General features: G+C 36.6%; 1 protein-coding gene across 3 annotated transcripts in view; it reads right to left on the minus strand.

The window, feature by feature from the left end:
• Positions 1-1,001: 1,001 nt before the first annotated feature.
• Armc3 (armadillo repeat containing 3) overlaps positions 1,002-18,333 on the minus strand; it is a 98,083-nt gene continuing 80,751 nt past the window's right edge. For all 3 annotated transcript variants that reach the window (XM_078023322.1, XM_078023321.1, XM_078023320.1), the window contains 3 exons: positions 6,480-6,677; positions 3,955-4,117; positions 1,002-1,870 (listed from right to left, as the gene is read on the minus strand). In XM_078023322.1, the coding sequence (XP_077879448.1) occupies positions 1,661-1,870; positions 3,955-4,117; positions 6,480-6,677 (571 nt within the window). In that variant the 3' untranslated portion in view covers positions 1,002-1,660. The remainder of the gene's footprint in view (positions 1,871-3,954; positions 4,118-6,479; positions 6,678-18,333) is intronic.

Genomic DNA, 18,333 nt, shown 5'->3' on the forward strand with positions numbered 1-18,333 from the left:
ATCTTTTCTGTCCCAGATTAGACTTTGTATAGTGGAAAGCAAAGAGAAAACAGTAGAGGAAGGGGAAATCCTACCAGCATCTTCAAGGGATACTATAGCATTAACTATATACTGACTATCGGAAAATAAATTAAGTCCAAGGCCAGCCTCACAACTTAAGAGAGATACTGTCTCAAGACTAAAAAGGGCTGTGGATGTTTTTTTTTTTTTGTTTTTTTTTGTTTTTTTTTTTAGAGGGAGAGAGAGAGAGAGAGAGAGAGAGAGAGAGAGAGAGAGAGAGAGAGAGAGAGAGAGAGGGAGAGAGAGAGAGAGAGAGAGAGAGAGAATTTTTTAATATTTTATTTTTTAGTTTTCGGGTGACACAACATCTTTTTTTTTTTGTGGTGCTGGGGATCGAACCTAGTGCCCCGCGCATGCCAGGTGAGCATGTTACCACTTGAGCCACATCTCCAGCCCATGGGGATGTATCTTATTGGCCCTCTGGGATAAATCCCCAGTACCAAACAAACAAAAAAACAAAACAACCAAAAGAAAAACAAGAAAGAAAATGATTACATGGATAAACTTTATACTTGAAGGCTGGCTAGGAAATTCACACATCATGAGAGTCATCATACTGCTAATTTTTGTTTTCTTGATTGAAATATGCTTATTCCTGTCTTGTGCTCAATTCTGAAAAAAACAATTGCTCAGCAAGGATTTTGTTGTTGTTGTTGTATTAATTTAAAGCTGTGTTTTGATGATTCAGCCTAATAATGTGTAAGAATAAATCGGGATTGTTTTTAACTGAAAGTCTACATTTTTCTTTCCTTTTAATCAGCACATGTTAATTGTACAAAATAATGGGTTTCATTGTGACAATTTATATAGTAGTTTGGTCCTATCCATCCTCCTTGTTAAGCTACAGTCCCTTCCTCTAGTTGTCTCCTATTTTCATATCATCCTTTCCCCTACCTCCATTGAAGGTCTATTTCCAAGTTAGTATACACAAGACAAAGACATTTTTAGGAAATACTTTTTTGAAACTTTTGGTTGGTTTGTGGTGCTGGGGATTGAACCCAGGACCTCACACCTGTTAGGCAAGTGCTCTACCACTGAGCTACATCCCCAGTCCCTAAAAATTAATTTCAATTCAGTGAAGTGGATCTAAATAGTGTGGTTAATGGTAAGTTTTAAAAAACATGAACAAAAGGAGTTAAAAAAGGAATTTGTAATACTAAGGTCTACCTATAAGCCAGTCAATATACCCAAATCTCAATGAAAGTGAGAAAGGGAGATTGAGGACATGAAAAATCCTCAGAGGTAGCGTCAGCACTTGCTCCTGAAGCACTTTGGGCATGAAGGACAGTCGAGGGCCACAGGGACCTCCTGGGAGCAGCAGCTGAGAGCTCCTACTGGTGATTCCTCTGGGACAGAGAGGCACAGTGGTCCTGAATGGTTGGGACCACAGAGACCTTTATGTGAGAGACTGATCGTGAGCAGGACAGGACCTAACAACTCTGGCCACAAGCCAGCAGCACCATACAGTTCAAGAGAGTTCCTCATTTCTACACAGAACATTGCTAATAATTTTATTTAAATAAGATCAGTGGACAAACTTCTCAGAAAGTGTGTGTAGTGACTTTCTCAGCTAAACCTCTCTTGCATTTCCCTCGATGGCTCAGAGAAATCGGTAGAAGTCGGCCTCCCTGCTCTGCAGCTTCAGCAGCGCCCCCGGGTGGAACATGAGGTCCACGATGTAGATTTCGGGCAGCGGCAGGCCCCCGGTCAAGCCCTTCCGAGACTCGTTGACCAGCTTCACTTCGTTCCACGCGCGGCCGTACTCCCCTCGCACCAGACTGCAGCCGAGACCGATTTTATCAGCTAGAGCCTGGGGGAGGGAAAACAAGACGAGGGGGCGGGGGGGGGGAGATGGAGAAAAGCCCTTAGTTGTAAAACCCACCGAGGTGGAAGGTCAGATCGACCTTGCAAAGGAAGGCTGAGTTCGAAGGCTGAAAAATGTGGACGACCTGTGATAGGAGCCGATCGAATGTAAGAAGTTCCCTGGTTCCTCGGGATGCTGTGACCTCAGAGGGTCCTGGGGGAAGTGACATTTTTCAGGCAGTTGCTGTATTGAATCAGGCTAAGATGGATAAGGTGTTGGGGAAAAGCTATTGCGTGGCTCTTAGCCCCGGCCCATCTATCAATCTTCCCACACCCCCGGGCTGCTCTTTGGCTGTGATACGCAGTGCGATCGAATGGGGGCATCAAGTTCGTGGGGACCTATTTCTAGCCAATTTATTCTGTGTGAGGTAGACAGGGACTGGACTAAAGGGAAAGCAGAGTTGTGCGTGGTGGGCCCTTCTCAGGCCACTTGCTGCCACCTCACTAGAGGATACTTATGTTCCTTAGACATTACCTCCTCAAATTGCCCCAATTTTTCCTGATTTTGAGGTTATTTTTTTAAAAAGTGTCTTTAAAATAATCTGGAAACTTCTCAGACTGTTCACAGTGAATAAAAAAGCTGGGAATAACTATCTAATTTCCCCTCAGCCCTGAGGTATACTAGTCACAAGCCAGCGACCCAGCATATCTAGGCTTCCATTTCTTCATCTGTGAGGGGAGAACAACAGTCGCTTCCTCATTTGGTTACAAAGAGAGTGGTTATAAAGATGAAGTGAATTAATATGCATTGAGGATTAAAAGTTAAGTATTCTATAAATGCTACAGAGATTCATAAGGCAAGACTTTCCTTGTTTTAACATTCTTTATATTTATATATTAATTTAACTAATTGTTTGCTTACTACGTAATGACTGTGCAAAGTAGTTTTGGGCAAGCCAAAATGATTAAGATATGGTTGTCATTTTCAGGACTTTATATTCCATCTAGCCTGACACAGCCTAGGAAACAGTCCATCGCAACACAAATAATATCTAAATGTATGGTCCTCATGGTCAAGTGGGGTGTACAGACCACACACACACACACACATACACACATACATGCATGTGTGTGTGTGTCATATATATGTGTGTGTGTGTGTGTGTCTGTGCACATATACACACATATATATAATTACAGGATGTTTTCCAAAATAGTATTGACTGATTCTTAACATCAAGTCAAAGCACTTTAAATCCTCAGAAAAAAAAGTCCTATGGAATAGATGTAGAGAACAAATCTAAAATCAGAAAGTATGTGATTACTGTATCAAGGTTATATTGTATATTGTATATACTGTATCAAGGTTACTGTAAATGGTGGTCCAAAGTGAAAGCCAGTCTCCAGAGTCTGCCTTTGTGACCTTGGGGAAAAATCTGAGTGAGCCAGCCAACATGCAAATGAGCTTACATCTTCTTTGTGAAGTGGGACACAATTGTAAACCTTAGGGATTTAGGTACTATTTCAGGTTGTATGAAGAAAGACTTTACCCTTTGAAATTCATTAATAGAGAACAGAAGAAAGCCTGGGTCAGAACGTAGAGAAACCCCAGTATTTAAGAGAGGGGTGGAGAAAAAGAGATCTCCAAAGCAGACTGAATGAAATGACCCGAGAGGACAAAAGCAACTAAAGAGAGCAGTGTCAGAAAAATAGGACAGTCAAATTCTTTGACATATTAAGTAAGAGAGACATTGCAGAGGTCACCATGGTACTTATTGAGAGGGTTGGTGCAAAGGCCAGATGACAGTGGGTTGGGGACAAGTAAGAGGTGAGCCAAGGAATGACAAGGAGTTGATATCAGATTTTTTACCAGAATGAGAATTCCCTCTGGGTGTAAGCAGTGTGGTAGGCTTTTTGTTTGGTTGTTTTTGGGGGTGTCTATTTATTTTTATTCAGATAAGCATGTGGTTCAAATTCTAGTCTTCCCTCTGACTGAAACTGGGTAAATTATTTTTCCAACTCTTAGTTTTCTTGTCTTTAAAGCAAGGGTAGTAATTCTAATCTTAACATAATGGCCAATGGACAAAATACCTTGAAAAGCAAAGCTCGGTGGTAGAAGATTCCTTTTTTGATATATCCAATTGGTATAACGTTGGATTTAAGTTGAACTTTTAGTTCACTTATATGAAGTTCCCAGCTGAAATCAGGCAGTTTGTCTTTTGCAATCTTACCACCCATTTTTTCTGCCACATACCTGTGAAATAAAATCAATCAAGTTTAATATCTCATTTTGGGTACTTTGATTACTATTATGTGTATCATTATCCATATAAAAACTGTATTCCTTCTAGCTGGGCGCAGTGGCGCATGCACGTAATACCAGCAGTTTGGGAGGCTGGGGCAGGAGGATTTTGAGTTCAAAGCCAGCCTCAGCAACAGTGAGGATCTAAACAACTCAGTGAGACCTGTCTCTTAATAAAATACAAAATAGAGCTGGGGATGTGGCCCAGTGGTTGAGTGCCCCTGAGTTCAATCTCCGATGTCAAAACAAACCCCCCTCCAAACTGAATTCCCTTTGATTTTTTGCTGTTTGATTTACTTTTAAAAATGTAAAAATTTACTCACAATGAGGTTAACATTATGCTTACTGTATGTATGTAATTATTTACATATATTATATATATATATATATATACACAAACTCTAGCAATTTAATGTATTGTGAAGAAGAAATTCATTGCTAATTTCCCAATATTTATAACAAAATACAAATCAACATTACACCAAATATAAATGCAGTCTTAAAATTTACCTCATTCTGAAAAAAAGTATTCTGAATTATAATGTTTTAATCTCAAGTCCAAGGTGTTGCACTAACATAAGAGTTTTCTCTGAATGAACTTAAATTTAGAGACAAGACAAATAGAAAAATTTCCCATTAGATTCACTGACATTTTCAAGTCCTTTAATTTTACTTTTTATATATATATATAATTTTACTTTTATATATATATATATATATATATATATATAGAGAGAGAGAGAGAGAGAGAGAGAGAGAGAGAGAGAAAGGCATGACATCACATAGTATTGAAGTTAGACAAAGAAGAGGAGGAATTAGAAAAAGAGCAGTGAGCAATGATGGGAGTGGATACTTCCTTTAAGGTTTTCTCCTAGTGCTCATTGAAGAACTTAGCAATCACTGCTGCAAAGATCCTCTGACAATTAAAGCCACCACTCTCTGTAGAATTACAAGTTTAAAAGAATCTCCTCTTGCTGTACTATGAAGAACAATAGTTTTAAAAAAAATAAAGAAAGAAAAGTCAGGCTCAGTGGCTCACATCTGTAATCCCAACTACTCTGGAGGCTGAGGCAGGAGGATAGATAGTTTGAGGCCAGCATGATAAATGTCATGAAACCCTTTCTCAAAATAATTTTTTTTAATAAAAGGACTGGGGGTATAGCTCAGTGGTTGCTTGCCTAGCATGTATGAGGCCCTGAGTTTCGTCCTTAGCATCACAAACAAAACAAAAAACAAACAAACAAAACCCCAAAGGGAACATGTTGAGAAAGCTAGAAATCTGACCACGGCTCTATCTAGCCAGGAGTGCTTTATTGAATGCCAAGGAACCAAAGGTCTGGGGATAGATCTCTGCATCTCTCTTCAGCTTGTTATGGACTCAGGTTTAAAAGGACAATGATTTGGGAGTGATGGAAAGAACCTCAGAGAGAAACAAAGCATGGAGAAATTGACAAATGTTTATAGGAGCTGAATCAAAGGTTTTGCTTAAGTCATCACTTCTCAAGGACATCAGGAAAAACTTCTGTCGCCAAAAAATGCTGTCTTTCAGTCCTGGCTGACAAGAAGTCAGTGATCTGGCAGCTGCGATCCTTGCAGTTGTCACATCCAGGTTTAATGACTGCTGCTCACTTCTACTTGGAGTAGACACAGGCTCCCGTGGAGACTGCAGCTGTTGCACAAGCCTGCAGCTCACCTCCTGGGCGGTGTCAATCACGAAGCCTATCCTCCACTTCTAGTGATTCCTGATCCCTTACAGCCACCAAGTCTCATTCTCAGCCTTTCCTTAGTGGCATCTGATCTAACACTCTCATGAGGACCAGTATTCCACAGGCTCTAAGAATACTCACAAGCAACTTTAGAGCAATGTGAAACACAAATAGAAAAATAGAGGATGATTATTTGTATGAAAAATCATTTTTAAGTTACAAATAATTCACCAATGGGGCATATTTAAATTATGAGGATTTTGTACACCTAAGGAATGATTTATTTCTCAAACTTTTGATTCATTCATAACATCTCCAAGACCACACTGAAGGATGCTTTTAATGGTTTAGCTGGAGAAAATAACAAAAATGTTTCTCTAAGCAATTTCTAGCTCCTAGCTCTGATTCTTTAAAGAAAAGGGACCTAAAAGAGAAACTGAAAAATTTTGAAGTTCATTCTGCTTCTGCTTCAGAGTCAGAGAAAGGATACTATGAAGTTCAATTTTATTGTAATGGATTTGTCAAAAATGGCTTTTAAAAAAAAGCAAACCACTAAAATGAAAAACATTCAGAAATTAAAAATGTATATTTATACCTAGAGAACTTACTTGGCCAGAACCTCAATCTGTTCCTTAACATTGGTTATGGGCAGTATTGATTTGGTCACTTCATACACATAAATACAGAACTCAGGATCAGGAGGAGAGAACCACTCTTTATCAGAACTTTCTCCAGTCAGTTTTGGTGCTGCCAGAACTTCTTCCTCCTCTTTCAGTTTTTCCTCTTCTTTTTTCCCTCTGCCTTTCCTTTGAGAGTAAACAGCCATCAAAATCACATCTTTTGCTAAACAAATGAACAAAACTAACTATGCTGAGTTAATTTGAAGAGCATTATAGGAATAAAGTATTTTATTCCTCAACAACCATACCATATGTAGTTTAGAAATTTTCATGTATAGTCTATATTATGCTGGAAAAACTATTTTTGAAAAGAACCTATATGATTGGTGTATATTATAAAAGTCATGCATTGGGTTTCTGCACAATTGCCTAGCAAGGTTTCTGGCACAGTGTAGGCATAAAACAAATATTTATTGAGTTGGAAAAAAATTGATTTACCTAAGTTGGACTTATATATTGCTTCAGTTAAACCTTCTGGAAGAATCTTGATAGCTAAATATAAGAAAAATTATCCAAAACATAGAAATAAAGCATAAAAGAAAATAAGAATGGCATATAATTTCCAAGTCATATGGGAGCAAAGACTCATTCAAGATTTATTGAGAGAACATACTTAGTAAAAATGGAATTGCTTAGCATCAAATAAAGTATTTACTATTTTTTAAAAGTTCCAGACTTGAAGAATTACTACTTAACATGTAGCTTTTGTTTAGTAAAGATTAATATAATTTCTGTGCAATGGAAAAGGTACTCCCCAAAATTAGTTTATTGCATTGTAGGATGTTAACCAGTTTTTCACAGAACTCAGTAATCTTTTTGTAATGTTTCTTCATCAAATTGGATATAAATACCTCATAACTCAAGTATCTTTTGAACCAGTATTAATATCTTACTGGTTCCCTCATCAATTAATGAGTTGAACAACAAACAATGATATGTGGTCTCATTCCAGGTAACATGGAGTAAGCACATTCCACTCTGTCTTTCCCACTGAACATAGTCATACAACCTGGACAGTATGCAGGTAACAGCTATTTGAGGACCCCAAAAGTAAATATCAACAGGAAGATCAAAAAAGACCAAAATGAATTACTACTAAATTGACAATGAGTTTATCCTTTTATTTTCTTCACAATTCCCCACGCTGAACTAAACCTACCCTAGTAACAGAAGTGAGCATTAGCACAGACAGAAAGAAATCAAGGAGAAATGCTCTTGAGAAACAGGTAAGATAGTAGAGCTAAGTCTCTGTTTGGTTTTCTTCTTATTCTCCAGTTTTGTGCACCCCAACCCCAAACGAATGACATGACAGGGGAGGCACCAGGGTCCCATAAGAGATAATACTGTTTCATATGCACTCATTCCTCTGTTTGATTGTAGACATCTGGGCAGTCATGCAAGAGAAGCAGCAGGGACGAGTAAATGAAGGTTTATGGCTGGAGGACCCAAAGGGAAGCTCAAAGAGACGAGGAAAGAGAGAGGGGTTGGGGAAGGAGAGAGGGAGAGAGAGATAGAGATATCATGGAAAGGAAGAAGTTGAAGAAAGTGACCTTCTAGAATTGTTTATGAATTCTTAGGCTCATGAGCTGTGCATGCACAGCTAGTGCTAAACAGTACATATATTGACTTTGAGAACTGAAATACAGTATACACCCATCACCCAAACTTCTAACTGAACACTGGTTGGTATGCAACCAAGACTGATCCAAATGGCACTGCAAGGACTTTGAAAACTGGACTGACACTGGAATGACAAGCCACAACAGTGGCTGGAATTGAAAGCTTGAAATCAAATGGGTTATTTAACTACTAAAAAATATACGCGTGTGCATGCATGCACACATACATAGAATATTCTTAGAATATATATAAGACTCATGGGACTTATAATATTGTAACTAAAATTACTATGCATGAAGAACTAGAGAATCTCTATTCATGGCAAATGATGATAGATACCAATGCCTAGATGAAACAGATGTTTACCCTACAAAGACTTTAAAAGTGGAAAGATCAAACAATCTTGAATAGTGAGTTATAAAGTTGCAGAAATAGAAGATCTAAAAATAGAATTTTGGATTTGAAAACTATGTAACCAAAAAACAAACAGCAACAGCAACTAACAGCAACAGCACCACCACTAACAAAACACGCAACTCCCTGAATGGGTTTAACAGCAGAATGGAGACATATAAATTTGAAGCAAGAACAATAAAAATTATCCAGTCTAAATAACACAGAAAGAAAAGACTGAAAAATCAATCGAGAGACTCTCAGGGACCTGTGGTATCAAAGAAAAAAATAGACAAAGACTGGTGTCAACCAAGTCCCAGAAGAAGAAAAAAAAAAGGGTGCAGAAAGGAAAAAAAAATTGAATAGGCCCTGAAATTATTTTTTTAATTTAGTTAAAGATGTCAATCTACATAGTCAAGAATTTCAGTGAATACCTCATTAGAATGAGGTAACCCAAAGAAATCCATTCCTTAACACATCAAAATCAAACTTAAAAATTAAGGACAAAGCAGATGATGTGACCATGTAAGAAATCCCAAGAAATGTAAGAAAAAACTTTTAGAACTAACAGTTAAGTTCATCAAAGTCTCAGTATGGAAGATTAATGCATAGAAATCAATTGTTGCTAGATAGAAACAACACAAGGAAATCAAAAGTTTGAATTCCTGCCTGATCTGTGTGCTCGATAATAAAAAATGCCAATGAAAACAATCAAAGAAGACATGAATGCATGACATTCTGTGTTTGTGGATTTGAAGATACAACATGTTAATAATGTCAGTTCTCCACACACAAACAAAAAGTGATCTCTAGCTGTTTTCCTTTTCTCTTGGCAGTACTGGGGACTGAATATAGGGCCTCATACTCCATAGGCAGGTTCTCTACTACTGATGTACATCCCCAGCTATTTTTATTTTGAGACAGAATCTGAGTTGCTGGGATCCTCCTGTCTCAGCCTCCTGAGAAGCTTGGGATTATAGGTTTGCACCACCACCTCCAGCTGACATCTAATTTTAATGAAATACCTGTCAAAATCCCAGCAAAGGGATTTTCTAGATAGAAAATCTTATTCTAAAACTTATATGGAAAAATCACAGACTGTAGAGTAGCTAAATCAACCATGATGAAGAAAAATAAAACAAGAAGACCCACTATGATAAGGCTTACTATATAGTCACAGTGATTCATACAGAGTGATACTAGTGGGGGGACAGACATACAAATTGTTGGAACAGAGAATCTTGAAACGGAGTCACACAAACATGCTCAACTGATTTCTGACAAAAGTGCAAAAGCAATTCAATGGAAGCTTTTTAAAAAGTGGTGCTGGAGCAATTAGAAAAGAGGGATCCATGTGGTGATAAACCTGTTCGTTATTTTAACTCTGGTGGTAGACATGTAAACCTACATATGTGATAAAATTGTATAGAATGGAATAGAGCCATTAGATGTATCACTGTTAATATCCTAGTTATCTATTGTGGTAAAGTTTAAAAATTTTATAATTGAGGTACATGGGATCTCTTCATATTTTTTGTATGGCAACATGAAAATTCATAATTATCTCATTAGAATTTCAATTAAAAATATCCTTTTGTTATGTTTGTGTATTTCTGAACTCTATTCTGTTCATTCATTTCTCTGTCCTTTCACCAACACCACACAGTCTTGGCTACTGTAGTTTTCTGTGGGGGTGGATGGGCACTGGGGATTGAACTCAGGGGCACTTGGCCACTGAGCCACATTGCTAACCCTATTTTGTATTTTATTTAGAAACAGGGTCTCACTGAGTGGCTTTGAACTCGTGATCCTCTTGCCTCAGCCACCCAAGCTGCTGGGATTCAGGTGTGTGCCACCATGCCAGGTGGTTACTATAGTTTTACAGAAAGTCTTAATATTAGGTGGAGTGATTCAACATTATTCTTCTTTTTAAAAATCCTTTTGGCTATTATAGATTATTTAATTTACCATAAAACTTTTAAAATCAGCTTGTCTACATCTATGAAACATCCTACTGAGATTTTGATGGAATTGTATGGAATCAATAGATCATTAGGAGGTCATTTTTAATATGCTGTACTTTCTAATATTTGAAAGTATGTCTCTTCACTTAATTTTAAAAATTTGTTTCATAAACATTTTGTATTTTCAATGACAAATATTTTAGATGTTTTGCTTCATTTTTAACTTCACTTTTCATTTCTTAGAGCTATTGAAAATATTTAAAAAGGTTTTTGTTTTATTTGTTCATTACTAGTATATAGAAATATGATTGATTTTTTGTCTTTGGTCTTACAGCCTAATACATTGTTAAACTCCCCTATTACTTTTAGGAGTTTTTTAAAACTGTTTTAAAATTAGATTACTTAAGGATTTTCTACTTAGCCAAATTATGTTATGTTGTCTGAAAATAAGAATTATTTCCTTCCCCACAGTTTCCAATGCATTTAACTTTTAAAAAATGCCCATTTCACTACTTAGGACTTCCAATATAATGTTGAAAATCAAGGACAGATGATATCCTGTCTTGAACTGAGCATTCTTTGGTATAATAGGAAGTTTCCTCCTATTCCTTTCTTTCAACTTAAAAAAAAAATCACGAATAGATGCATCAATTAATATGATCAAGTGGTTTTTCTTCTTTATACAGCTAATATGGAAGATTACAGATTGATATTTCAAATATGAACCAGGCTTACATTTCTTTTGAATACTGCTGGATTTGATTTTCTAATGTTTCATAAAGGATTTTTGCATCTGTATTCATGATGGATTTTGATTTGTAATTTTCATGTAATGCCCTTGGTCCTGTATTGACACTGGAGTAATGCTGGTCTCATAACATGAGTGGATAAATGTTCTTTCTTTTTTTTTTTTTTCTTAACATGTTTGTATATAATTGGTGTTAATTCTTTAAATGTTTAGTAAACATTTGGTGAAAATTGAAAGTTGAATATGTTTTGTGGAAATTTCTAATGAATTCAGCTTACTAGTTAGAAGACGATGCAGGTTATTTATTTCATCTTTCCTGAGTTTTGGTAGTTTGTAGTTTTTGACAAGAGGGATAAACCTGTTCATTATTTTGACTGTGATGGTAGACTTATATCTAAGTTTCTAAACTAATGTGCATTATTTTATTGTCCTTTAATGAGTAGTGACAATTCCTTCTTTCCTTCCTGATTTTGAGATTTATGTCTTCTTTTTTTTTCTTGTCAGCCTTGCTGGATGTTTATTGATATTTCTGATCGTTTCAAAGAATCAGCTTTTTATTTCATTCATTTTCTTTGTTATTTTTTTCTGTTTTCAATTTCATTGATTTCTGATCTTTACTGTATCTTTCCTCCTGCTTTGTATTGCATTTATTCTTTTTCCAGTTTCTTGAGATAATAGGTTATTGACTTGAAAACTCTTTTTATTTCTGATGTAAGTATTTAGTTTAATAGATTTCTGCTATAGTTAGTATCTTGAATGTCCTTCAGAGGACCATATGTTAAAGTCTTGGTTAGTAGTTTGTGGCACTACTGGGAGGTGGTAGGAGAGGTGAGGCTGATCTGGAGGAAGCTAGGTCATGGGGGGGTGAGCCCTAGAAGGGGATGTGAAGGCTTGAACTCCTTCCTTTCTCTGCTTCCAGCCACCATGAGGTGAATAGGCCTCCTCTATCACACAATCTTTTTTTTTTTTTAATTTTTTTTTATTTTTTATTTTTTTTTATTGTTGGTCGTTCAAAACATTACATAGTTCTTAATACATCATATTTCACAGTTTGATTCAAGCGGGTTATGAACTCCCAACTTTACCCCGTATACAGATTGCTGTATCCCATCAGTTACCCTTCCATTGATTGACATATTGCCTTTCTAGTGTCTGATGTATTCTGCTGTCTATCCTATTCTCTACTATCCCCCCTCCCCTCCCCTCCCCTCCCCTCCCCTTTTCTCTCTCTACCCCTTCTACTGTAAATCATTTCTTCCATTTATATTATCTTGTCTTACCCCTCCTTTCCTCTTATATATCATTTTGTATAACCCTGAGGATCGCCTTCCATTTCCATGCGATTTCCCTTCTCACTCCCTTTCCCTCCCACCTTTCATCCCTGTTTAATGTAAATCTTCTTCTCAAGCTCTTCGTCCCTACCCTGTCCTTGTTTACTCCCCTTATATCAAAGGGGTCATTTGGTATTTGTTTTTTAAAGATTGACTAGCTTCACTTAGCATAATCTGCTCTAATGCCATCCATTTCCCTCCAAATTCTATGATTTTGTCATTTTTTAATGCAGAGTAATACTCCATTGTATCACACAATCTTACCATTATATACTGTGCTGCCACAGGCCCAAAGCAAAAGAGTCAAGTGACTATGGACTAAATACTTTGAACCTGTGAGCTAAATAAACCTTTCCTTCTTCTTCTTTTTTTTTTTTTTAGTATTTATTTTTTAGTTGTAGTTGGACACAATACCTTTATTTTTATTTGTTTATTTTTATGTGGTGCTGAGGATCAAACTTCACACATGCCAGGCGAGTGATCTACTGCTGAGCCACAACCTCAGCTCCTCTTTCCTTCTTTTGGTTATCTCAGTTATTTTGTCACAGCAATGGAAAACTGACCAACACAATTTCTCTCTCAGTACTGCTTTAGATGTGCCCCACAAATTTTGAGTTATTGTTTTTTCGCTTTTAAAATTCACTTCTATGTCCCTTTTAATTTCCTTTGAGATGTCCACTTTGTTCCACAGATTATTTAGAAGCATGTCATTTGGTTTCCACATATTTAGAGTTTTGTTGTTGTTGATGCATTTCTGTTTTAATTCCTAGGTTAATTCTATTACGGTCAGAGAACATATTCTGTATAATTTGAATTATTTGTATTGAAGTTTGTCATGTGGCCCAGCATATTTGAGAATGTTCCACATGTACTTGCCGTGGCACTGGACTTGCTTGGTATCAACAGAGAGACTTCTAGATATTTTCTGTTGCTAGGTTGGGGGTCTTCTGTGGCTGGGAGGCAGGCATGAGATGCCTTGCTGCTGAGCTGCTCCCCAAGTCCTCAGGTCCCAAGCCAGTTGGATTTCTTACCACCTTTGGAGTTCTCCTTTGGTTGCATCATTTCTTGCATTATTTCAGGGGTTAATAGTTGTATGTAGCAGGGAAGAGCAGAGAAAAACTAATCTGTGCCATCTTCACTAGTGTCAATTACAATGCCCCTAAACATGATCCCAAATGCTGCAATCCCTCATGTTGAAATCCTGAAAGCCAAAAAACCTGAAAACAACAACTCTCGAGGGGCAAAAAAAAAAAAAAAAAAAAAAAAAAAGACACAAAATCATTAAAAAGCTGAATTCTGAGGAGTCAGGATTGCCCATATAATACAGCAACAACGATTTCAGTTTAAAAATGCATAATTTTTCTGCTTTGGCCTTCTTTCCAGCTGATAAAATTATAGGAGTATTAAATGAATTGAAGCCGCATTTTCTTGAAGATGTCAACAAAGTTCCTAGTGGTTTGAAAATAATTTTGTGCACTGGGGGGATAAAAAGACACACAACAGTCTGCTGTTCCCTCACCAGTGTTGTTTTTGCCAAGCCTGTGATCTTATTTGAGTGCACAGGGAAGGGACTTCTATGTACCCACAACAGAGTAAAAGCACAGGAGATGGGAATTGAGTGGCAAATGCTCATGTAGGTGTGTATCCAATTGTGGTAGAATTTCAAAAGGAGCAGTGCCATGTAGAAAATTATCATGAATGTATTCTTTTAGGAGAGCCATTCCCTACAAGAAACAAGCATCTATTGATTGATATGTAAGAATTTTAAATATAGTCGATGATACTGAAAGTCTACCAGTCAACTCTTATGGACAACCACCACACAACTGCCTATAATCTGTCCTTATAAGACACTTTTTCATATCTCATGTTTCCTATTTAAATTTTTTCTTAGTTTCAAATTATTGACATGCCTTTTTTTCTTTTTTTTTTTAACAATTTGCTGCGCGGTATGTATTTCATTTTTGTGCCATTTCCAGTAGCAGGGGCATAGATTTTTAAGAAAGTTTAGTTTATTTTATGCAGTTTTATTTTTGCAAATGTGACTCCTTAAAAGTGCATTATCACAACATTGAATTTATGTGTAAAAATTGTGTGCACATGTAAAAATGCTGAAACTTCCTCAGTTAATAAAGAGATGTCCTGTTTGTACACATGCCTTTTGAAAGATAAAATCCCTTGAGATCTTGGCTCTTTGGTTGACTCTATATATGGTGGTGAATCACTGTGTTATTTGACTGATTTGATCAAGGCTTAGGCAGTCCATCCTGGGTTTTTAGAAGATGGTAGTTATAAAGCTGGGTGCGTAAAATTACCAACCACAGTGGTATGTTTATACATTCCGTTTTTTGCCTTATTTCTTTATGAATGCCATTTGCTTGCTCTTAAATGTTACTCTTGTGTAACTGTCATTAGTATACCAGAGTGTTTATACTTGCAAAAATATGTAAATATTTTTTAGTATACCAGAGTGTTTATGCTTATAAAAATATGTTATTATCGCCTGTTTTATTGCATACTTGACCTATGAAGTGTTCTGTGTGCTTTTATATGTTTCTCAAATAAATCTCCCTTTAAAAAACTAAATAAATGTCTTTTAAAGATACTAAAATTACTTTTTACTAGAATTATGTTTGAGATTTTGATCTTTCAGGATTTTAGACATTAAGGATTTTGATCGTTGGGGATTTCAACATTCAAGTTTGTAGCTCTGAGGATTACCTTTGGGGAACATGGCCCAAAACCTATCTTGACCTGTAGAAATTCACCAAGTAATTTTTGATAAAGATGCAAAGAAAATTTGAGAGGGGAAAAAAGGTTAATTTTCAGCAAATATTCCTGGAATAACTGAACTGCCAGTGTGGAGTATTTCCATATGGAAATTGGACTTCAACCTAAACCTCCCATCCTCTGCAAAAATTAACTCAAAGTTGATGCTAAATCTAAATATAAAATATAAAAACATCCATTTTTTAGAAGAAAATGAAGGAGGACTCTTGATTTGGGATTAGGCCAAGTTTTAGATAGGACCCCTAAAACAAAAGCCATAAGAGAAATATTTGATAAACTGGACTTCATCAAAATTGAAAACTTTTGCTCTAAGAAAGATACAACTTAAAGAATGAAAAGACAAGGTAAAGACTGGGAGAATATATTTACAAAATGCATAGTCAACAAAAGACTCCAACCAAAATATATAGAGTTCTTAAAAGTGAACAGTAAGGAAACAAATAGCCCAATTTAGAAAGTGAGTAAAAGACTTGAACAGACCCATATTTGAACAGAGGATATTAGGATGGAAAGTAAGGGCATGAAAAAATGTTCAACATCATTAGCTATTATGGAGATGCAAACTGAAACCATGAGGAGATATCAGTATTTGCATATTAAATGACTACAAAACATACTGATAATATCAAGTGTTGGCAAGGATATTCGATGCCGAGAATGCAAAATGCTATCACTACCCTGGAAAATTTGGGCAGTGTTTTATATAGTTAAACATATATTTCTTATATAATTCATAAATCCCACACCCAGGTATTTGTCCTATAGAAATTAAAAATTTTACATTCATAAAAAACTACATGTTTGCAGTACCTGTATTCTTAATTATCAAAAACTACAAATAATTCACACGTCCTTCCATAATAGGTCAATGGATATACTATGGTATAGCCATACAATGAAATGCTACCCAGGAATAAAAAGGAGTAAGCTATTGATATGTAAAACAACTTGGAAGAATCTCTAAGGTATTATCCTGGGTGAAGTTCCACAGTGAATCACCCCATTCGATGGCATTCTCAGAGACTAAACTATAGAAACATGGAACAGATCAGAGAATACCAGGGATTAGGGTTTGGAGTGGTTTTGTATCCTGACTGAGCCGATAGCTACATGCATCTCCTTTCCTTTTAAAATTCATAGAATTATAAAGAAAAGTTTGATATTTTGCCCTATCAATTTAAAAATATAAAATTTTCTGGGTATTAGTTTTACATTTGCACAAAAGTTATGATTTTACTCTTACATGAATTATATTTTGACACAGAGATGGAAAAGCTTGCTCTTTCCTGTGGTTAACCCCAGGCACCTTGCTGACGTGATGTGATGTGCTTTGATGAGCTGCAGCCCACTTCCTGCTATGCACCCCTCTTCCAACTGGCTGACCACTTTCTCTGTGCAATCATCATTTAGTTAAAATACCTGTGGGCTAATGCATAATGTCTTATCTGTCATTTGTACCTCTCCACAAGGTTCACCTTATCAGACTTTTCTTGAGGGATCCCCACTAGTTGAGAGCCAGCATTGAGAGCCAGCATTGGGAGAACAGAAGGTGATGCCAGATGACCCTCAGGGAGGACTTCCTCAGCCCTGTGCTAGAGCCACTTTAGCAAAGAATTTACAGAAACTCACAAAGGGAAAGATGCCGGTTAGGAGAGTCAGAGCCTTCTCACTTCATAGCTGAGTAGGACTCAAAACTGTCACTTTTCAGGGTTTTTAGCTTGTGCTTTCCCCCCCCCCTTATTCATTACCAAGGTGCTAATGAATGATGTGCTTAAAGATGCTTTCCCCCTTTTGAAGTACTGTTGTTGCACCCACAGTCATGAAGAAGCAGATCAAGAAGCAGTCTTCTATGGCCCCAGACAACCTTGGATATTGGATCTAAGAATGAATGAAAGGAGAATAATTTCCCAGGCAGTTTTGGACTCGAGTGTGGGGTGGGAGGTAGCCCTGTGACCCTGGGCACAACCACAGACCTGCTCCCCTGCCCAGGGCCTAGCTCCCCAGCTCTCCAGAATAGGCGGGTGGAGTTCGCAGAGGGACATTTCTGCTTCTAGATCCTGACTCACAGGCAATACTCCAGCCTGTTCTCAGTTCTATATTTTAATTTTTTTCCAGCAGAATTTCATCCTTTAGTAACTAGCAATATATAAAGAAACATTTCTGCTTATGATTAAAAGGAATTGTTGCTTTACCTAAATATTTTCATACTCTTCCTTATAAATGATGTTCTTCATGAAATTTGTCTCCTTTTTTGCGGGCAAATCTTCTTAACACAATTTGTTTATAATAATAGGTCTGGCAATATTAAGATTACATGGTAGCTTTTCTCTAAGCTTTTATTTTGTTGCCTTATTGAGAACAAGGAACTCAAATTTGTCCCAGGATCAAGAAGGTCAAGAATATGGAGCTAAACAGGAAAGATTGGAGAATCACCTAAGATATCTCTCTCTCTCTCTGTCTCTCTCTCTGTCTCTCTGTCTCTGTCTCTGTCTCTCTCTCTCTCTCTCTCTCTCTCTCTCTCTCTCTCTATATATATATATATATATATATATATATATATATATTCAGTCACTTATGTTCTCTATTCCACTAGCAGTAAAAGGGGAATGGAAAATTATTCATATTTACCCTTAAATATTACTTAAAACATAAAGGGGAGGGAGGGATCAACTGAAGTCCATGTGAATTTTCTTATTAATTTCTTTCAAGAAAAATGTAGAAGGGCTGGAGCTATAGCTCAGTGGTAGAGAGCCTGCCTTGCATGTGTGAGGCAGTGGGTACAATTCTCAGAACCACACAAAAATAAATAAAGATATTGTGTCCATCTACAACTAAAAATTTTTTTTTAAAATGTAGAAAGATACTCCTATCAATTGCTATTCAAGAATTATAAAGCTATTAATTATAAGTACTAAAAGTTTCATATTTTCTAGTTA

This window comes from Ictidomys tridecemlineatus, chromosome 10 (genome assembly GCF_052094955.1).
Source record: "Ictidomys tridecemlineatus isolate mIctTri1 chromosome 10, mIctTri1.hap1, whole genome shotgun sequence".
NCBI lineage: Eukaryota > Metazoa > Chordata > Mammalia > Rodentia > Sciuridae > Ictidomys > Ictidomys tridecemlineatus.